The sequence below is a fragment of the Sphaeroforma arctica genome, assembly GCF_001186125.1.
Source record: "Sphaeroforma arctica JP610 unplaced genomic scaffold supercont1.368, whole genome shotgun sequence".
In the NCBI taxonomy this organism is placed as follows: domain Eukaryota; class Ichthyosporea; order Ichthyophonida; genus Sphaeroforma; species Sphaeroforma arctica.
The window spans coordinates 20,897-43,200 of record NW_014040190.1 but is presented as its reverse complement, the minus strand read 5'-3'; the positions used below and the strand labels follow the sequence as shown (position 1 = coordinate 43,200).

Here is a 22,304-nt window from a genome sequence, read left to right as displayed (position 1 = left end):
TCGAAGTTTACAATACAACGATTCTTTAGACGAGCGTGTAATAATCCCTGTACATTGCAATGGAAATAAAGTCCTTGCATTGATTGATCCTGGTTCAGAAATTTCATGTATATCCGACCGCTTTGCATTAATGAAAGACATTGAAAGGCGAACTCAAACTACTCACCTAATCTTAGCAGATGACAAAACTTCTAAGTGTGATACAAAGGCCACAGATGTTAAAATCTCCCTGGCTGATGATAGAAATATCACTACCCAAGCTGTGATAGTTAAGATGTCACAGAAGTAGGACTTAGTAGTCGGAATGAGTGACTTACTCACTCTAGGTATAACCGTAACTGGTTTACCAAATAACATAGATCCATTAAAGAATCAATCAGACGATAACTGTCTAAAACCATATAAGCCCCCGTCAGACACAGTCAAGGCATTAATACCTGACTTTGCGGACAAAATCATAGATCTGATTCTAGTAAATAAGAAGATAAAGATCATAGATTGGGCAAAATTCCGTTTTAACGACGGATATGTCAGCCTTGACTTAACCAAGGTAGACTTTACTAAGCTCAAAATGCCCTTCAAGAAACTATGTTTCTTGGAGACACGAAGCTGTAGTAAAAGAACAAGTTGAGAAATTGTTATCCGAAGGGGTAATCGAAATCAATTACCATTCAATCTAAGTACACAACCTTTCTTCCAACAACCATATACTGCCGCTCATATTTCACCATACACTGCAGATGATTGCGAGACGACACTTCAGAGTTTTCCAGATACTAACATTCACAGCTCAAACTATAACACTATTGAACCTAATGCCACACCTTTTCATAATAAAACTACTGAACATATGCAATCGCTCTATAATTTCTACGCGGACGATAATTTTTAATTCCAGATACTCGCCTAGATCCACAGCAAAGAAGCATGGCTACGAAACTACTGACATTTATTAAACACTCAGAAATGCAAGACCTTTTTTCATGGCTTCATCCTCATCACGAAAATACTCCTAGTTGTTCACAGCGACAATTTCTCTGAATACAAGGTGGCGCAGGAGTAAAAAAGACATGGTCAGTAAATATTGTCAAAGATGAAGTTCCTCATTCCCATGCAATACGATTCAATGCGTTCACCGGAGTAGCTTCCATTCTACTACGAGATGGCGAAACACTATCTTAGCTATTCTATTTGGCGGTATAAGCATAGTTCTGGCGCAGGAGTAAGAAAGACATGGTCAGTAAAAATTGTCAAAGATAAAGTTCCTCATTCCCATGCAATACGATTCAGTGTGTTCACCGGAGTAGCTTCCATTCTACTACGAGATGGCGAAACACTATCTTAGCTATTCTATTTGGCGGTATAAGCATAGTTCTGGCGCAGGAGTAAGAAAGACATGGTCAGTAAATATTGTCAAAGATAAAGTTCCTCATTCCCATGCAATACGATTCAGTGCGTTCACCGGAGTAGCTTCCATTCTACTACGAGATGGCGAAACACTATCTTAGCTATTCTATTTGGCGGTATAAGCATAGTTCTAATGGAGATTTAAAACAACTTCCTCCGTGTAAACAGCAAGCAGTTCACAAAACAATGTTACATTGCACCAACAGAACCAATGAAGTAGCTGCCAAGCACATAAATTTCCTGTCCCACAAATTTTGTGTGGTGACGCATAAGTATATCCTTTTTTTAGAAATAAAATTTACCCCAAAAGGCAACTTGTTCATAAAATCACATAATTTATTTTTAATTTGTACAATCGCGCTTGTTGGTTCCGACTATGATACTTCCGATCCAGGCCAGCCAACACATACCGAATTCATCCGTGGTCTGGTGCGGCATTGGCTTACCCCCATCCTCGCTTCTTGACCGGATTATGACGGATAACCTGGTCCTTCTCGGTATTTCGTACTCTGCACTAACCCATTCCGCGGCACTACCCGGCGCAGACCCGATCCGTACCACAGAGGTGGGTACTCTACTTAGTAGGTCAGCAAGCGAATATATGAAACATTCGATAGAAATAGTGTTTTTTCAACATCGTCCCGAATTTACTCCGCACATATCTTCCATTGTCGACTCACCTGGCTCAAGCTTCAAAAGGGAATTTACTGACCACTTCTTCCCATGAATCTTTCCTGAACCACTACAGCGACTATGAGAGCCATACCATATGTTCATACATTGTTTCATACATACTTGCCATTTTTGAAATAAATAATAGTATCCCTATCTTCCATACTCACACATATGCACATACAGGCAAATGTTTCACTTCCGCTATGTTTATAATCATATATCCACATACATGTCATTAACCTTTTAGTATATAAACTAGTCTATCTCAGAATCATATATCCACATACATGTCATTAACCTTTTAGTATATAAACTAATCTATCTCAGTTTCACATTTATACATGTAACATAATAAACACATTATACCAACAAAAAAACTTACGTAATGGGTTTGAACTACACGCCCGTCCGCAAGTCTCTTAAAAGGGGTCAGATAGGACAGATCAGAAGCCATAATCTCAACCATAATCCGGTCATCGCTCGCATTAAACTCCAGCTCATCCATGGTGATATGCTCAGAAATGTCCAAAAGGGCGATGTATCAGGTCTGGATATAGAGGTGGTCAATGTATTGAAAGATAATGATGTCCTTGATATCCAACATCTATTCCAATACGATAATCCACTAAATGTGGATGGCATGGTGTATGCAAAAGTATATGGAATTGATGTTAACAATTGTAATGCTCCCAACACTCGTTCCTTTGATTGCCCCCTTGCAAGCATTGATTGTGTACAGGATTCTTTACATATTATGTTAAAACAGGTCTGTGAAAAAAACTGGTAGACGACTACAGTGGATTTCTGCCGAGGAAGATATTCAATTGCATGAATCTCTCATTATACAATATTGTTTTGGTCAGGACAACTCTCTCATACTCTTAAACGGTAAATGCTACATACACCTTCGTAGAGAAATATATCGTAAATATACTTCAATTACCTTCGATAACGATGAAGACGGTTACTGTTGGATAATCGAACCATCAAAATCCACTACCTGTCTCCGCTGGCTTCAAGAAGACTTGGATATCATTTGCGAACAAATCACAGAAGAGGACGATACTTCCATGTACTAACCTGCATATATACAAAATGACCTTTCTTCCAGGTACAAACCTGTATATATATTCTATGTTATAATTATAATTATCTCTTCCAGGCACTTACTTTTATATTCCACTTTACTCACAGCCCCGTCTACCTGGCACAAGAATCAAATAACGTCCAACATGCTGCAATTATTGCACTTTGAATTAATACCAGTGGGCACACACATACCTTTTGTTTACTCAGTTTCCAATTTCACAACCTGTTCAATTGAGATACACAATTGCACACGTACTAGTATACAGCATCGACATCCATTTTACTTAATTTTACGTTATTATCACCTTTACTACGCACGAAACTCACAATATGTAATAGAATTTACAATTGTATTCAATATTAATAAAAGACACATCACAAACTATAGTCTTACTTCAATTACTCTTATGACTTTACCAAGGGTTCCATTAGAACGTATAATAAAAATATAAAGTCTTACTTCAATCAGATGCTGCCAGTTCCCCTCATTAATTACTGATGTCCTCCATTGCATTGCACACATGCATAGCACATGCAACGAAATTATAGTCTTACTTCAATTACTTTTATGACTTTACCAACGGTCCCATGTTACATTTGTATTCAATATTATTAAAACGTATAATAAAAATATAAAGTCTTACTTATATTTGTATTCAATATTATTAAAACGTATAATAGAAATATTAAGTCTTACTTCAATCAGATGCTACCAGTTCCCCTCCTCAATCACTGATATCCTCGATTGCATTGCACACATGTATAGCACATCCAACCTGTTCCGGTCCTCAATGCACTAATGTCCACTTAAACCATGCAAAATTTTTTACTAGTTTTGAAAAATTACCACATATACTATGCACAATACTTAAACCATGTCAAACAATCAGTTCTTCTTGATTGCACACAAAGACACGCGGGTCACACTGCAGCACAACAAACCAAACAATGCACACCTACATGCCTTCAAGAATACAGTCTTATATTCTACTTACGAAGTATTATACATTCCTTTCCAAACACTGTTCACATCACCTGCACTCCTCGTATGAATAACCTCATGAACTCCCCAACATACAACTATATATTCACCTAACATGACCATTTTACACTCACACTTATCAATACCTTGCTATTTGGCCTCTTTTCATACTTAACACTTCAAAGTTCACAGTTCTCAGTTTTCCTTATAAATGCAAGCATTTTTGTTTACTCCCTTTTTATATTTTTACTACTCCCAAACCTTCCAAGTCCTAATTTTCTTTCCACTTCAAATTTACTTCTTCAATTTCAAATTTTCTTTCCCTCTTCAATTTTTCCTTTTCAATTTCAAAATCATGTGAATTTTTTTCTACAAAGTTAACGCTTTCAGTCCCCGTGTCGGAGACATGTTTTATTATTAGTTTAAAAAAAAATTGATGTGAATATTATATGTATTTATTGGTGTCAATTCTAGACCGGCAGCCGACGCTATCTATATATAGACCCAAGTGTATTTGGCGGGGAAATTAGTTACACCATTTTATTGAAGGAAATTGCAGAGCACTGCCGTCGGCCATACGCTGCGACTGTGCGCTGTGCGACAAATTGTGTGTATTTGCTTCGAGCAATACACTCCCCTGAATTGAATTGAATTGAATGTGTATGCGTGCATATAGACGAATAGTTGTCTGTGGACAGAAATTAGATGGTGACTATGATGATAAGGTGTGTATCGTGGGTGTATACAGAAGAGCCATGAGCCGTATGTTTTCATGCAATATCTGCGTTGTGGGAGTTAACATGTGTATATACAAATGCTCTAGTATCGGTTAGGATTCCTCTCAGGTGGTAGAGGTTACATACCGAAAACGGCTGTGTTGCATTTTTCTTGGTATGTTCTTTGCGTAAGACATGCAAGTTTGATCACTGTAGTATCGCTCAGCATCCCTTCAATTTGGTAGGGCTCATAATTTGAAAACGACTGTAATATATGTTTAGGTAAAGTAGTCGCAAGCAGGTACAAATACCTAAGTATATTTCGTATTTCTCGCACTTGATACAGTTTCAAAACTGGAAACGACCGTAACATATGCGTCGTGGTATAGTACTTACATATGCAAGTACAAATACACTAGTAACACGTATCATTACTCTAAATAGTGGATTTCCGGTCTGAGAACGATAGTGGTATGCTCCTCGCGACAGTGCAGAGGTGAATAGAAAAAAAATGTATATATTACAAATTGTAACACAGAAAGTTTATGCAAGTAAATTTGTATATGACAAACATAGGGAGTTACGGAATAATCTGGAGTAAATAATATATACGATTTACTTATTCATACCTTGAGCTAGTGGATGCAAGCGAATATATATATGGTGCAACCTGAGAGCTTGTGGAATAATCCCGAGTTAAAAATGTGCATTGACACAGCTGCAATGCATAGGGTATGTGATATAATATTAAGACACAGCTGCAATACACAGGGTATGTGATATAATATTAAGATTCTTTCGAAAGCTCAATGTTGTATCATATACACTGTGCATTGCAGTTGTGTCAGTACATGTTTGTTTCTCAGGATATTCTCGTATACTCTTACTTAGGATATTCCCTTACTCTCTTCCAAGGACATTACTGTAAACTCCTTATCAAGATATTCCCGTAAACCCAGTATATACTGACAGGGATATTCTAAGTAAGGGGTATGCACTGACACAGCCGCAGTGCACTGACTGAGATGTCATGTATGTTTTATGTGCAATGACCGAATATGGAGGTACAAAACGTTTCGTGCGTGCCAGTGGGTAGGGCCATACATATGAGTGATACACAGTGGTAGCGTGTCCAGATCCTACTATTCTTTCACATAACTTACTTAGCATACTTGGATACCTGAAGAGCGCTTCTCAGCATATTATAATACTGAACACATAAGAGTGCCTGGTGGGGGGCAACGACACACCTTTAGCACTATACACCTTCTACTCCTGGTTGATGTTTGTTAATATCTTTTGCGCGTCTACTACTGCTATGTCTAATGATTACAAACGAATAACATTTGAACTGCAAAGAAGTCGTACACGATGCTAAAATAGTAAGTGATTGATTTTATGAGTGCATCTGTAATGCCAGTGCTCTGTGTACCGTTAGCATATTCTACTCGTCTCTATTTTGAAAGTGCTGTTGCTCACTATATAGTACAAACAAAAGCTCGCATATATGTTTTCGTAAATATGTAATGGCACGATAAGCTTGCGATTTCTTTTGTACTTGCGCAGATGCAACTGTAGCCCGATGAGATTACGCGACATGTACAGTGATTTCCGGCGCGATGGATGGTTCATAAGGGACTGCTGCGGCATCTTCACAGCGCTGTAAGTGTTTTTTAACATCATGCACACTACATGTGCCATATTTGCAGCCAAAATGACGGCATTGGAGAGGGATATAATTGCAGGCACAACACTACACCAACATCATTGACCATCGTATATATTCAGCCTTGAAACAGGGCGAAGATTGAGGATGAATATATGCCGGTTCCTTGGCACGCACTTCGTTAATGCGCGTTAGACTTCATTCCTTTCGTCGCATTACCACTTGGCGACTGAATCACTGTGACGTGTGCGGCAAAACAATTAGGCTCTCCATCCTACTAATCTAAGATTGACACACATGCAGTTTAACGCACGTGTTCATATGGTTCGCCGTGGTAGTCGTATGCACGCGAGTCATTATACCGATGTATAGCGAGTCCACCTTGTTGATGCTATGTGTACTGCTGCCGTACCTGTGCCTGGCCTGCTTAGCTGGATTCTCGCACATAATGTGCATGCTTTCTGACCCAGGTACGTGCCACTCAGTGTGCGCGGTTCTTTATATTTCGCTATCTAAACAGGCAAGTGAATTTTTCATTCGCGACGTTGGCGGTGTGTTTAGTTTGGGCATGAGCAGTAGCCCGCGGCAGAAAAAAAAAGGTGCACGCATGAACGCAAACGCTTCTTGTTCATATACAAGTACAAGAACCTCTATATTCACAACAAGCGAGGTCTTCCAATCAATGATACTGTGGCCAGGTGAACATCACAATCGGCACTAATTTGAGTCACAATTTAATATATATATATATATATATATATATATATATAGGCTCGATAAAGAAGTTCACAGCAGCGTCAGACGGCCCCGAATTCGAACTTGACGAATTTGGAAACAGGAATTCATTATGTACAAAATGTCGGGTATGATTGATAACTATTTCCGACAGGCTATAAGAGCCGTAGCACGACGCGTTCGTCAATCAATGAACGCCCACTTTGCGATTGAGCACGCCTACAATTCCATTGGCGTGCCATTCTAAGTTTTCTAGTCGGAAGTACTGCATGCGTAGTGAGTTGGTTTGCACCATTCAAGCCCTTAATTCGAGTCCTCATCTGGATTATCAAATGCTGAACTGCGGCCGATGCTGGCAGCGCGATGTTGACGCTATTTGTCTATGAGCTTCTTGTCTATACGATTCAAGTGATATTTAAGTTAGCGGCAGTTTCTATGTTTCGTCAGTCTCTTCATTGGTTTATTCTATTTAACCGATTGGATAAGAGATATTCGTTGAGACACTCACATACTCGTCGCACTTTGCCTGTCAGCTGATGAAACCGCACCAAGCCCACCATTGCAGCACCTGCAATAGATGCATTGAGAAGATGGATCATCACTGGTATGTTAGTTTCTGTTGTATTCATAAGCTCAGCGTAGACTTTTTGTTCTGATATATATCAATATGCCTACAAGACAAAATTCGGAAGCATATATTTCAAGTGCGACTCAATGATTATGATTTTTTTTTCAAGCCTGTGTCGAACCGATAATCTGAATTTTTTATATCGAAACAATTTGCAAATCTGATCTTGTGAATATTACACTCTTGATGTCTTCTCGATAGGACAGTCCGTGGATGAACAATTGCATCGGCCGACGAAACATGAAGCACTTCTTGCTGTTTCTGCTTTATATTTTCCTGATATCGATGGCTTCCATCGGGTTGATCTTACTACGATTCTTCGATTGCAAAGACGTATGTGATAGACATTTATCATCGCCTGCCTGTCTGAGTCATTATCAAGCTTGTGTACGATAATCTGCTTGCTTGTGTTTTTATGCTATTTGTGAACTGCTTGAATTCAGGTCGTGGTTCAATATTTGAATTTTTTCAATCTCATATTCGAGACACGCGGTTTGTGACGGGTTTGAGCAGTCCGTTGTCTTGAAATCTTGTATATCATCGCATCCTTGTGTGCTTTGATATTCCTAGTAATTTCTCATGCTGATGTGTGACTGTTTCTCCCTTGTAGCTACAATTGTATAGTCTTCCTGCTAGTTTCACGCTCGATGATCCGTCATTAATCGCTTGGCTTCGTGTGTTGATAGGGAGATGCAAGCCTGCCATGAAATTGATAAACGCTTTCCTGATCCCTTTTAGTGCTATGCAACCATGTGTTGAAGATTACTAGCTATCATTGCGAATTGTACCTACGACACCGTATATTTTAATTACGGACTTACCCTAAAATTCAGGCATAGTTTAACCATTTGCGCGCACACAGACTCAATTCAGTTTCCAAATGTATTGTGTGCAGTGGCGTGTGTATGAACTCGCATCTTAAACCAACATCTTGTACATTGGCACGGACACAGTCGGGCTTTCGGGATGAATGCGGGCAGGCGTCTGATCTTGGGTATCTGGGGGGCGTTTGTTTCGAGGGACTTCTGTTTGGTCTGTTCACCTGTGGCATGATGATCGATGTTCTGACGTCGCTGGGATCCAATACATCCACGGTAAGTTTGAAGTTCAATTCTTCAATGAACAATTTCGAGTGCGTGTCCGGAAGATGTAGATATGCGTATATACCAGCGGTCACCCGAAGCTCTTTTGCAAACATGTACACGAAAGCATATAAGCTGCTAGCCACTTTTGCAGTCCTTTCGATGCATCGATATACGAATAAACACGGCGCGGGTGTATATTTCCAGTATTTCTTGCATATACTTGAGCGAATATAGTCGAGCGAGTCGTCTGTATTGTCCTTATCGCGAATCTACATTGTATCTATAGATTGATCGGATGAACAATCGATTTGGAGCCAAGCGTACCTGCCGAGATGGAATAGAAGATGCCTGTGGAGGCGCACTGAGTTGGAGTTGGCTTTGGCCGTTCGCACCTTCATATCCCAAGCGCTCTTCTGGTGGCAATGTATGTCCTTTATTCCTTTCCAGCAGTGGTTTTATATTGCTCTGTCAACATGCTCATCCTGACCTATCCCTTTCCGACGCTAGTCTCACCGTATAATGCAATTCAAAGAATTTGTCAATGAATTGTATAGTCGTATGTTGTTCATTGACTGCAAATTTTTTTTCGTCAAAGTGGTCGTCTTTGTTGCACGGTACCGAATTCCAATGTCCAATGTGAGCGTCAGTACCTCAGGTTAGATTACGGAAGAAATATTTAGAATTACCAATAGTGCAGCCTTCTGATACTATCAAAGTCCCCAAGGTTCATCTTAATTTCAAGCTGCTGCAATGCCCATACTTAGGTTTGATTTTTTCAACATCTTCATGATCTTGCCTCTAGCTTAACTCCATTTCGTACATGCAGGCCGTCCAGACGCTGGAGATGTTACCTGGTGACTCCGACTCTCGCGCTGTGGAGGTGCGGAGTATAAGCCCTCGGCACTACAATTCCGCAGGGGATTCACGAGACAACCAAATGGATACACAGCAGCTCTTATTGAATGATGATGAGCGGATAGACGCCATTGCCTGAGAGAGCTCAACTGCCAGACCAGTGGTTTTTATTTTAAGACGCACCAAAAACCATCATGTATGTGTTGTGCAGCTATCCATAGCATTCTGGTAGAACTGCCTCAGCTGCTCTCGTCGGCCTGTGGCAACAGCATGGATTTCACCGTGCGAGTTGTCGTGCGGTATACAAATTGCGCAAGATTATCGTCGCTAAAGCGCTCAACTAGACAAGTTTTCGAGGCTGTGGTCGAAATGTGTAGTATAGTGCCAATCTCGTGAGCGAGGTGGCACAGGATCGTCTCTGATATTTGCGCTTGATTGGCCGAGAGAAAACTCCATGTATACGTTCGCCAATTCTGGTATCGATGGAAATTCCGATATATTCTACATAGGAATGATCTATCTATTTCATAGCTAGTCAATCTAGATTTGGCTGCAAATGTTCAATGTATGGCCTGTGGGCCATTGCCATCACGATGGTATTTTCTATTGTACTTTTGCAGCACATTACAATAAATTAAAGCCGATAGACAGACTGTATGGTCAATACCTTTTCCTATCTATACCTGGACAAATGCATGTTGAAATTCATCTGTGAAATCGACCCGCATTTTATTGAGAGATCCAGGGTCCTTTTATGACTGAATATAATTCAGTACTAATCAATACCGAGGACTTATAATGTTAGTCTCAGAACAAGGATCGCAATGGCGTAGGGAGTCAGTGGGCGAAGGTGCACCTGTTTCGCAATTACTTGCAACAAAGAGTAATGCGCCTTGGGAGAATTTCTCAACTAATCAGGAGTACAAGGGGCCAACCTGGCGTGAATTTCAGCCGTTATCAATCGCAGCCGGTGCTGTCAGAATCTTGATCAATGCCCTGGTTCTGTGCAATTTAATGATTGTATTGATTGTGACTCTAAATCCTCCTCTGTGAAGCTTGTCGATTCCTCGGGGTCGAAAGAGAACAGTGCTTTGATCGCTTCACAAGCTACCAACTCCACTTCAACGTCCAGAGAATTGATCGATACAACAAGTATTATGAAGATATCAGGCTTGTTATCCTCGGCCCATTCTCTCAGCTCTTGATTGCTTTTGCTACTATGTAGTGATACGAATGCACTCAGTTCTGCCCGTAATTCTTCTGGCGATCTAAAACGCTTGATCGTTTCCAAACACTGGAACGGGTTGATCACGGCCTTCATCAAGCCAACCCGGCGTGAACTCGTCTTATTATCTTGCACAACCCTGGCACTAGCTGTAGGCCGTTCCACAGATGTCTCTAGCACACGTGTGGTCATGGTCTTAGACACTCACATTCAAATCTTTACGCCATCAACTAGAAAGCGTCTCGTACAAGATGCAATGCCGTTTTCAGGTTCTCCGGCATGATACATTGTGGTCATATATCAGATGTGTTCAGCATAGGTGTCTCAATTTCTTAGGTACTCATATGTTAAAGCAGCCACCTGATTCGGCGTGACGCCTTAGCCCACATATTTGGGCACCCTGATTCATTCAGCATGTCCGCTGACATGTCATTCCACCCAATCGCACATGATCTATATCTTCGGATTCACTTAGCGTGCTTATGGCTGGTGGTGCATTCACTTTCACTGCCCACCTTCGTGATTTTTCTTTTGCGTGAGGCCGGCGCTTCCCTTGCAAGGTCTCGGACGTCATCTACCAGGTCCATAAGTTGGTCATTGTCCTGGTGATGTACCTCAAGTCTTTTGATATGGGCCAACAAGGCCTCCTTCGAGAAACCTGCGAGTCCTTCCGAATTGAAATTGCACAGCGCTTTGATCGCTTCAAATGCCACAATTTGCAAATCGGCATAGTCGGGATAGAGTGCAGCCGCAGTGATTACTGAAGTATCGGGAGTCTCATCACCAGCCCAGTCTTCCAACTCCTCACTGGTGTTGCTTAGCACCAGGAACGCATGAATCCCTGCCAGATATTCCCTTGGAGATCTGAATTGCTTGGATGCTCTCAAAATGTGGAACGGGTTGAGCGCAATATGCATTGCATCAACAAACTCTTTGCGCAACTCGCACAGGTCTGACACCAAAGTGCATACCCCTAACAGTACATCAGGCCATAAGGATGACCGCTCTAATAGGGTTTGGATATGTTCTTGGATTTCCATGTCGTCTATCAGTATGGTTGCAGACACTGACCTGCCCATAACGGCATTGATCATTATATAGCACGAGTGTAGCTGGATTTCACGAATATATGGGAAACGCTGCATTGCATCTACCACAGTTACCAGCACATCGCACTCAGTCAGATAGTGAGGCCCGGTGGTAAGTATCCTATCGCTCATCTTTTGCAACAACATCAGCGCTCCCTTCTGCAGGGCTGATCGGTTGGGAAACTTACGCATGGCATCCCTGATCGATATGTACATACTCATACAGCATGTTAAACTTGCTCTTAACCCACCGTCGTCAAGACAGCCCGCCGCAGCGCTGAAGCATGTCTGTAATACCTGTGAATCGGTCTTAAACACAAACATGTTCATCTTGATAATTTCCACGACATCCAGCTCTTTACCGTCCACAACCAGCCTGCGACTAGGAAAGTCTTTATGAGCCACTAGCTTATGCAGCTTGTCCACCCAGCCTACACGGTCCTCAAACCAAGTTTTTAACAGTGGATCGATCTCAGGACAAGAAGCGACGCACTCATTCATTTCGCGCAGAGTGAGCTCACGTTCTAATGGAACTGTGCATGCCTCCAAATAGTTGCTGGGAATGTGTTTAATTACTGTCTCGTTCAACCTTTCCACATAATAGCTCCATTCTCCGTACGAAAAGAACACATCAACCACATCTCCTACATTGAGTAGCTTGTATTTACACAGCAATCGCATCGGGGTCGTTGAGCGCACCGCGGCCATACACACAGCTTCCGAATGAGTATCCGTTAGTTCCTTCATGGTGCCTGCTAATCCACACTTCACACATTTAGCGGACATATTAGCCACGCGTAGTGTGCACTCAGACTTTTCTACTATCGTTGCTTCTTGACGCTCTCGCCGACAACTGGGGCATGTTTGGTGTGTCTTTAACCAAGTGAGGATGTGTATTTTGCAAAACACAGCGGGACAGCATCCAATCTGCACTGGTGCTGTTGGCACACTCAGGCAGATGGGACATTTGATGGTGTCTTCCGTGAAAACTAACCGTGCACTGTCGTTTAGCATGGTAAATGCACCAATATATGCCTTGATAGTCTATCTCAGAATTGGTTTTCACGCTTTGTTGAAGTATGTACAATGTATACTACTATTCAACACTTATGAATAGATATATCGTACTACAGTCACAGCTGTGATCCTGTTCCTATTTCACTTTGAAAAATATGTTATTTAATTACCCTTTCCTGTGGACACTTTTACGACTCACGAGTCACGACTGACGAGTGCAATCAAACTGCCCAATAAGGCTTTCCAACGAGTTTTGGCGGCATATATCCTGTGAGCTAACCGCTATAGGCCTCTAAGTTTATATAGCCTACTATGTGTAAATAAATAATGGGACTCAGTGACGGAGTAACACTGTGACAGTCAGACAGTCCAGACTTGGGTACTCTGTCAGTCCGTCTTAAAAACCTGTACGTATTTTTCTCGGGATTTACACGGGTTTAACGTTTATCGGATGCATCTGTTCAATATGTGCCAACGCACCTTGGTTTATACTGTATATCTATATCGCAATATATTAAATATTTTATACATGTACAGCTATCAGTTCGCGTTTATTGGGTCCCGTCTACTGGACCAACTAACGACAGTGCGTGTTTAACTATGGTGTGGGCTGTGGAAATACGCAAGAGTGAGGCTGAACCAGTGCGTAAGGTGCTCCTGGACAAACAATATCTCGATAAGGACTACGCCGTCAAAGCTGGCGAGGAGGGATCATTATGGCTCCCTCTCAATCTGGACATGTATGGACTGGGGGGTGCTCACGAACACAGCGTATGTCTATTCATTTTTAAGTAGCACTGTTCCTTTAGTTCTACGTAGTATGTAGCCTGAATATAGAGAGTATCTGTGCGCAATATGTCTAGGGATAATCCACACAGATTATGTCTTTTGTGGAATTGTGTGGACTGAGGAGGCGTTCGTGAACACCGCGCATGTGCCTTTATTCTGAGTAGTAGCGGTGTGCGTAAAGAGAGCTTGTGTCTTTGTGTACAGCATGTCTAGGAATCACACAATAGTGCGTGGGTCTTCATCTACGACGTCCTGGACGCAGAGCGATGATTGCATGCACACGTCCACAGTAATCGTAGATATGGACCAGGTAGAAAAACTGGTGATGACGGCTCGTCCTTTTCACCGCTCGCCCTGAGTTTGTGTGAGAAAGGGGCTGGTTATGAGCACAGCATGCTCTTCATCATGCATTTTCCCGGGCGCACAGAAGCGTGATCTCTGCGCTCATTCAAATGTCATGTGGTGTTGTGCTCGTACAGGATGTAGTCCTGAAAGTGCGGCGCCCTCACCACATCGTAGAGCGAAGTTGTGAGTGTCTGTACGTGGTATGCCTAGAATTCACTGACACAGCGTATCGGTGACCGTGTACCATCACATCTAACTCCAGCTATGTGGGCGAGCTTGTGTGTGAAGTCGCCCGAGATCTACCATTGAAGTACTCAATTCTTTTACTTACGAACTACACGGAGATGCGCAATGCTGGTAGATTCTACATTGGTGTTTGTGTGCTATTTGTCTCTCATCAGTTATTGAAGTGTATGTCTTTGTGGTAGTCACGGCAAGCAAGGAGGTACAGACGTATGATTTGGTGCTCTGGTTTTATTCTGGGTAGTAAACCTGAGCACTATGAAACATTACACTATTCCGCTGCAGACTCATTCAGAGAAAGCTGAACTTCTACGCGTTGAACTAGACACTCAGTGTCAAGCAGCTGTCATGGCCATCAGTGACATTGACATGCGGTACAAGAAGAAGAAAGCCACTCAGGAGGGCGTCAAGGCACAAGGCACACCAGCCAGTGTGGAATTGGCGCTTGCCGAAATCTTGACTGCAGGTATACTTTGGATCTGTTTAATTTGTGTAAGATTAAAACTTTGCTTTGATGTGATGTTGAGATGTACGTGAATAGTGTTGCATATATGGATTCACGCTTGTCTCCTCGGGTGCGCAGTAGACGCGTCGGCCACAGATACTAATGTGGCGTTGCATGTAACAGCGGATTTTAGCACAGGAGGTACATATTCGATTGGAATACATGATAAGTGCTCATGGATGCATGGATACAAAACAATCATGATGTGCGATCCTGCAATTGCAATGTGTATAAGTTGTTTTCCTTCTGTTGAAGAGTAAACATTACGAGTAATGCAGTGGCGTATCAATGCTGTCGTTTTGTGTTCGCGAGTGGTCAGAGACAATCACAAATATAGGCGACATCGCAGCTTGAAAGCACTACTTCGTTTTATAATATCTTTTCGTTCATTGCTTCCAACAGATGAATGTGGACAGCTGAAAACAGCTATTGATGTAATTGGTGACATTGCTGTAGTTGAGGTAGATGATGAAACCCCGGCACGACTGCGCACAGCCCTGGGCGATGCCGTATTGAAGGCTAATCCACGAATCAAGGTACGCTCATCTGAAGTCTCGCTATATGTAGATTTGAGGACAAGTGATATACACAACTCTGGACCCTAAACTCTAAACCCTTATGTTCACCTGTGCGATTTCTCATGCCACCCCCGCCACTTGTGAATGCTATGTAGGTTGTGCTGAAGAAGGATGGGGGCCATTCCGGTGCATTCCGTATCCAGAAATACTCACACGTGGCTGGAGATAATCGCACCCTCACCACGTGTAGCGAGAACTCTATCAGACTCACACTGGATGTGGCGACTACGTACTACTCACCCAGGTCATCGGCTGAGCGCAAGAGAGTCGCAGCGCTAGTGCGTGCGAAGGAACGTGTGTGTGTGATGTTCTGTGGTGTTGGCCCGTACATCTGTGTGATCGGCAGGCTTAGCGCTTGCTCGAGTGTGGTAGGCGTGGAGATGAATACAGTGGCTGCAGAGTTTGCCAATTTAAATATCAAGAAGAACAAGCTCCAAAAAACCTGTTCGGTGCTAGTTGGCGATGTGCGTGAGGTGTTCCCGCCAGTACACAAGAGCAATCCTTTAGTCAGTGCCGACGAAGTCAGTGATCCCGATTTACCTACCAACCGGAATGTGCATGCAAACTTCGATCGAATTGTCATGCCCATGCCGCATATGGGGGATTCGTTCCTGGATGTAGCACTGCCTCTGGTAAGTCCCGTGGGTGGGTGGCTGCATGTGTACTACTTCAGCACAGATGAAGAAGTCAACTTATTCACAGAGACCATCCCGCGCATCAGCCTTGAGTATGGGCGGCAGACTATCCCGGAGAAGCCGCACCGATGTGGCAATCTAGGACCGAAGATTTACAGGTGGTGCATTGACGTACGCGTGCTTCCTATCTAGTGCTGAGCTATGCTACCGAGGACATATACACGCGTTGTCGATTCGATATACATATGAATACCTCCCGTTTTACCGAGTATACACTAAACTGATGCGGGTCGCGCTACAAATGGTGTCTTGCCGTACGCGTGCATCGGAAAGAAGCGCGTGGTGCTGGCGAGGGCTACCCTACAACTGCATCGTTGATTTAAGCGCACTTGCCATTTCGGGCCGAGGGGTGATGTTTAGGGTCAAGGTAGGTGAAGGTGGCATATCGATATACGCGCACCTCCACGTTGGGCGAGGAATGATTATTTAGGTCATGTGAAAGTGGCTATAGGCGGGGCACCCATAGAGTGACACGCATTGCTTGTAGGACTAAAGCTCGCTGATCCTTTATTGCTCTATGCGTGATTCGCCCGTACGACCCTATGGGTTACGCTGCAGGTGGTGTGTTATTGGGCGCGTCCTTTGCCTTTCGCACCTAAGATGGTGTCGAGGATCCTTCTCTGAGCAAGCGAGTCAAAGGCTCAGTTATTAGTCAGCACACACCGCAAGTCGTGCGGTTCATTGTAGCAGACAACATGGGCATATGACACAGCCGCACTTCGGGCCCGCATGGGTACTGTCAGGATGCGCAGCACACTGTTGCGCCTTGGGTTATTCCGTGATACTTCAACGTGCATGCGGATAGCTACCATAGCAATCACGACCAGGAACCGGCGGATACGATAGCAACGGTTAATATTATTGCCGCATGGTACTATCAGAGCACGTAGCTCATTGATTCGTACTGAAGTATCCTGAGTGATCAGATGGGATGTCGCCACACTTGCAGAGAACTTCCTAGGCCATTCCGCTGGAGTCCACACTCGAATAATACGACAGCCTTTGCCTCCAGCAGTCGGTCGGTGTGGATGAACGCATACGGCGAGCCATTACCTGCGACCTATCGCGCCTAAATATATATCACCATGTGAGGTTGAGGGCTTCACAGTCGGGAAGATTGCTTGTCAATTGCTCGATATTTGGCATATAGTCCCATTCGACTACACGCTCGTAATTTGGCACTGCGATGAACTGAGGTATTCTGTTGTCTTCACGGTGTTGTAGTACAATTGCGTTAGCCGGGTTAGTTCATGGATCTTAGACGAGCGACGAACTTCTCAAAACTGAGTCGCCTTGTGTCAGGCGTCAGTAGGTATCGGCGGTTGGTAGGTAGGTATTCGATGCCCCCGAGATACTGAGTCCACCGGTAAGGCTTGCCATATCTGGAAGAGAGGAGAATTAATCAGCCAAGTAACGGGCGAACTAAATTCATCAAGATTTGTGAATGAAATCAGCTGAAAGATTTAATACTGTGTGTGTGCTACAAAGCGTTTCATATCTCACGATCGCACGCGTTTTGTGGCATTCTCATACACTTCGGAGAACAGGGCAACTTACACAAGATAACACCGCACAATCCTAATTACACGAATTCAAGTTCAGCGTAGATACGCGCGCTTTGATGCTTTCTATTGTGTGGCACCCAGTGTAGCAGCGCCCAATCTTCATTGCAAGGGTAGATACACCGGATACAATCACTCTAGACCAAAGAGGTACTCAGGATACAATCACTATAGACCAATGAGATACTCAGGATACAATCACTATAGACTAAAGAGATACTCAGGATACAATCACTTTAGACCAAAGAGATACTCAGGATGCATCACTTTACACCAAAGAGATACTCAGGATACAATCACTATAGGCCAAAGAGATACTCAGGATACAATCACTATAGACCAAAGAGATACTCCGGATACAATCACTTTAGACCAAATGTTGGTAGGATTCAGTACGACTATCGAATTCGATACGGCCATTCACACATATCAAGCACATGCGGATACTACAATGGTACCGTATCGGTGCGTAGAAGCAACCACATACCCATGCTTCATGGTGCACACAGACACAGAGGTCAGCCCCATTCTGTCGAGTTGGTAATCGTTGGCCGGGTTGGGTGATCGCTTGCCAGTGTCCATGGCGTCGAACTGCGATAGCATGTCAACCCCAACGACACCGTCGGGCGTACGCTCACAGGCGCACATGATACCAAGCTGGGGCAGGAAGCTGAAGATCACGTCTCTTTGCACATCCTCCATCTTGATCACCACAGTCAGCGGGTGGCGGTCGAGTGGCAGGTCCTCAGTCATTTGCGTGGCATCCTCCTTGTATATAAAGTATGCAAGCAAGCAAGCAGGATGTGTATTTAGTTGTGTGCAGCTACTCCTCAGGTTCAATAGCCGAAGCAAGCAAGCAGGATAAGTATAAAGTTGTGTGCAGCTACTCCTCAGGTTCAATAGCCGAATCAAACGGCGGCGCGTAGCACATTGCGAGCTGGAGGCAGCGATACACTGTGTTAAACACTGCTGCTTTCTGTTTCTGTGGTGGCATATCATGGTATCGGGAAACTCCAACTCGCATCACTCTCTGTTGTATGCGACATGACAATCATTCTGTTGCTATAACTTTGGCTTATTGCAACGACTGTCTGAGCATACATGAGTTCACACCCACACTCTGCAGTACTGCGCATGGACCACACAAACATCTGCACATCACCCATCGGCGTGGTCACATTCGGTTCATACCTCCTTCTCCCCCATTGCGGCATTTCGTGCATTAGCCTCTTCCACTACTTTTGCTTTGTTGACATCACCTTCTACCACCACGGAGAAATGGCTATCACCTGTGAATGTATATGCCTGGCATTTGAGCTGTCTAATACTTACTGGTACTAAGCAAAATGTCGTAGACTCGGCATTGGACACAGTGGCGAATAGTGTGATAGATAACAATGCTAGACATGATAGCGGACATGGGGTGAGAATAGTGTACTTGTAGTCGATCGAATATGGCCCAGGTGCATTGGGAGAGGCGGGTACAAGTGTGCTTGCCACGAGACCGATTAGTTGGTATAACGGTCCCTTAGGCCTACCATCCCCGCGGGGATGAAGATAGCCGGAATACTCCGACTTCGTGATATGTGGCAGCCTACTAAAGTATCTTCAAAATTTATAATCAAAACGACGAACATCTACAAGCCATACTGCAATAAGTACACGCAGGCGCAGGCAAAGAGTAGTGAAGTGAGTAGGTCGGGTCTAGTTACACTAAATTTAGTGCATCGGGGACGAATAGAACGAGTGCGCACACGAGTGGCCACACCTGAAGTCGTTTGATGAGCGATTGCGTTCAAGTACAGCGCGTGTAGGGGTGGTGGCAGCAGGTTGGCTGTGTTGTCGTCCCAGCTAGGGGTCTCCGGCGAACTAAAAACGAGAAAAAAAGATACAGACGATGAGGCGCTTATGCTTATAAATGTGGACGTGAGTTTGCATAGAGAAATGAGCAAAACACCACCCCGCACGATCTCAATTCACTTGGGCATCAAGTCTACATAAATCTGCATTGACATATGTTCTGGATGACTCTGCAATGAAAGTCCGAGCCGCAGTGTATTCTCTCGCATCGACACTACCCACACACCCGAAGAGGTCTTGCAGCGGGTCAGCAGCCGCCAGAAGTGTGACCAGGTCTCTTTCGGCTTCTCTATCTCTCTTACGCTTGTCCACTAGTTCTGCGTTTAACTTGATCATCTGCTTCTCCAATCGGCGTTGCTGCTTGCCCAAGCTCAGTCGCTCACTGAGTTCCCAGGCGAGCCTATTGAGCATCAGTTTGTGTGCGTCTAGGGTGTGCGGTGCAGGCACATTGGCTGCAGCCACCTCCATGCTTGTGTGTGCGAGGTCTTCTGCTACTTGTGCGTGGGTTGCTTGTATGACCTGTGCTGGCGTAACATCAGTCTCTTGCCTGAATATCCGCAAGGAGTCGGGGGCGCGCTCGTAAAATTCGGCTATGCTAGACAGCTCGATGTCATCTACTTTTGACCTGCGATAGAAATCCGGGTTGAAATTAGTCGAAACAATAAAAAATTACGTATCTGGCATCTTCGTTGCGTTGTATATGTCATCCGCTGATAGCGTACAGGCCAGTTTTGATTGAGAGAGAAAAAAAATCACTCATATTTGCAAAGCACCTACTCGGATGCACAAATTGTTTGTGCCAATGTTGATATTTTAACAGACTTTTCATGGGAGTATTTGGTGGCAGAGCGTATCGTATTTGGTGCGTTGCTGAGAGGACGATCCGATAATTTAACGAGTCGGAAGTCTAGGTACAATTTCAATGAGCGTCTAGACTACGAAATGCAAATAAACAGCGCATAAATGGGATTTGATTAAGCAGTGCACTCAAGCCACCAAGTGCGAGATACTGGACGATCCCTCCAACCGATATCTTGTGTGCGATTCTACAGCATATACAACCTATCATTTATGTTTCACAGTATCTTACATTGCACGGGAATTGAGAATTCATACTTGAAATCACGGCAGGCTTCACACAGGCGCCAGTAATGGTTTTTTTCGTATCTGAGGAGATCCAATATGGTCTCGCGCTTCTCCACGTTCTCTTTGGCGTCTTCCGTTTCGTTCTAAGAATATTTCAAAATCGCAGTGCATGGGATTTATAGCAACACAATAAAATGTGCCTTTCCAAATGTAAACTTCGAGATTTTGCACAAAATGTTGATCTTAGCCATGGATTCTCGCAGTCCTATGCAGACTTAAAAAATGACCCTTTAAGAGGGGCTGAATCCGCAGTGATCAAAACGACAGCAAGCGTATCAAGATATGGATGGTTAAGCGACAGCAAGCGAAGAAAGATATGATATGGACGTTTGCTGTGTATGAACCAGTTTGGAAGTCGAGCCGCAAAAAGAATATACCATGGCCTCCTCAACATTGGACCACAATGCCACGTCCAATGATTTGATCTCCAATCGGATTCCTAGGATTTTGCTCTCAGTATCTTCCTTATACGTTTGGAATTCTTTGTCTGCCGCATCGCTGTCACCCTGTCACAATGAATAAAGCAAGAAGCAATTGGTGTGAACATACTCTGTACTAGTCATGTATTTACGGTTGCAAAATGTGTTTCACCAGCAGTATACGTTTACTATTTTGTGAGCGATGAATAGGGCTAATGCAGCAACACGCTGCGAGTCTCGTATATATTCTCTAAAAATTAAAAAATGTTCAGATTGCGTTTTGTGTTCACTACTGTAAGCATACGTCCAATATGTTCATATCATCATCTTCGCCGCCATCGGCTGCTAATTGAAACTTCTTCTGCAGATAACTGGATTCGGCGGCATCAAACTCTTCTATAAGTGACGTGAACTCTGCAATTAAATGCTCTAAACGTGACGCCACTTTTTCGTGACTGGAATGGCGCTCGCTCCCTGTCCAATATAAAACATTTGCAGGTTGAAATACCGTAAGAGATTATATGAAACGTACTATAAGGGCGTGCGAGTTTCTTGTATAGAAGGCCACTAAATCTAGTGTGAGAAATAATATTTGCACGAACGGGAGCGGTTTACAAGATGCACATGCAAGGTGTTCTAGGCGGCAAGTGAGAGTATAAACAAAAAATGTAAGCGTGCGAGTTTTGTACAGATCAATCGATATCATCGCAAGAGTGATCATTCGTGTCTAAAACTCAACAACATGATGCAATGCAGAGCGAGTTGCTGCACAGACACCCTGCTTGCCGATCAGCACTAACTACATTGACCCAAGTACATACACAATAAGATAAAAACCCCACATGGAATCTTCTACTAAGTTAATGACAAACGTATATGTATATACACAAATACATACATATATATATATATATATATATATATATATATATATATATATATATATATATATATATATATATATATATATATATATATATATATATATATATAT

The 22,304-nt window shown here is 43.2% G+C and overlaps 5 protein-coding genes across 6 annotated transcripts in view; 2 read left to right on the top strand and 3 right to left on the bottom strand.

The window, feature by feature from the left end:
• The first annotated feature begins 4,767 nt into the window (after positions 1 to 4,767).
• SARC_05652 lies at positions 4,768 to 10,510 on the top strand. Of its 2 annotated transcripts, none has more exons than XM_014300486.1 (9): positions 4,768 to 4,878; positions 6,436 to 6,531; positions 6,839 to 7,005; positions 7,307 to 7,398; positions 7,804 to 7,874; positions 8,105 to 8,231; positions 8,852 to 8,992; positions 9,270 to 9,407; positions 9,810 to 10,510. In XM_014300486.1, exons 1-9 carry the CDS (start codon positions 4,859 to 4,861, stop codon positions 9,975 to 9,977), a joined length of 1,020 nt encoding a protein of 339 aa, XP_014155961.1. In that variant the 5' UTR covers positions 4,768 to 4,858; the 3' UTR covers positions 9,978 to 10,510. The 2 variants fall into 2 exon arrangements, with proteins under 2 accessions (XP_014155961.1, XP_014155960.1); XM_014300485.1 differs by lacking the exon at positions 4,768 to 4,878 and adding an exon at positions 5,507 to 5,601.
• A 49-nt stretch (positions 10,511 to 10,559) lies between these two features.
• SARC_05651 (hypothetical protein) lies at positions 10,560 to 11,518 on the bottom strand. Its single transcript, XM_014300484.1, has one exon. The coding sequence runs from the start codon at positions 11,253 to 11,255 to the stop codon at positions 10,827 to 10,829; it is 429 nt and encodes a 142-aa protein (XP_014155959.1). The 5' UTR covers positions 11,256 to 11,518; the 3' UTR covers positions 10,560 to 10,826.
• A 12-nt stretch (positions 11,519 to 11,530) lies between these two features.
• On the bottom strand, positions 11,531 to 13,253 carry SARC_05650 (hypothetical protein; the record flags this gene model as incomplete). Its single annotated transcript, XM_014300483.1, has 1 exon — positions 11,531 to 13,253. Exon 1 carries the CDS (start codon positions 13,163 to 13,165, stop codon positions 11,531 to 11,533), a length of 1,635 nt encoding a protein of 544 aa, XP_014155958.1. The 5' UTR covers positions 13,166 to 13,253.
• Positions 13,254 to 13,716: 463 nt separating this feature from the next.
• SARC_05649 (hypothetical protein) lies at positions 13,717 to 17,938 on the top strand. Its single transcript, XM_014300482.1, has 4 exons — positions 13,717 to 13,939; positions 14,831 to 15,011; positions 15,453 to 15,586; positions 15,724 to 17,938. The coding sequence occupies exons 1-4, from the start codon at positions 13,769 to 13,771 to the stop codon at positions 16,453 to 16,455; spliced, it is 1,218 nt and encodes a 405-aa protein (XP_014155957.1). The 5' UTR covers positions 13,717 to 13,768; the 3' UTR covers positions 16,456 to 17,938.
• The window catches only part of SARC_05648 (hypothetical protein), a 7,492-nt gene continuing 803 nt past the window's right edge, over positions 15,616 to 22,304 (bottom strand). Inside the window, exons 2-9 of the mRNA XM_014300481.1 lie at positions 21,615 to 21,784; positions 21,269 to 21,397; positions 20,862 to 20,974; positions 19,972 to 20,370; positions 19,654 to 19,754; positions 19,077 to 19,174; positions 18,373 to 18,653; positions 15,616 to 17,705 (exon numbers count right to left, since the gene is read on the bottom strand). Coding sequence (XP_014155956.1) covers positions 17,567 to 17,705; positions 18,373 to 18,653; positions 19,077 to 19,174; positions 19,654 to 19,754; positions 19,972 to 20,370; positions 20,862 to 20,974; positions 21,269 to 21,397; positions 21,615 to 21,784 — 1,430 coding nt within the window. The 3' untranslated portion in view covers positions 15,616 to 17,566. The remainder of the gene's footprint in view (positions 17,706 to 18,372; positions 18,654 to 19,076; positions 19,175 to 19,653; positions 19,755 to 19,971; positions 20,371 to 20,861; positions 20,975 to 21,268; positions 21,398 to 21,614; positions 21,785 to 22,304) is intronic.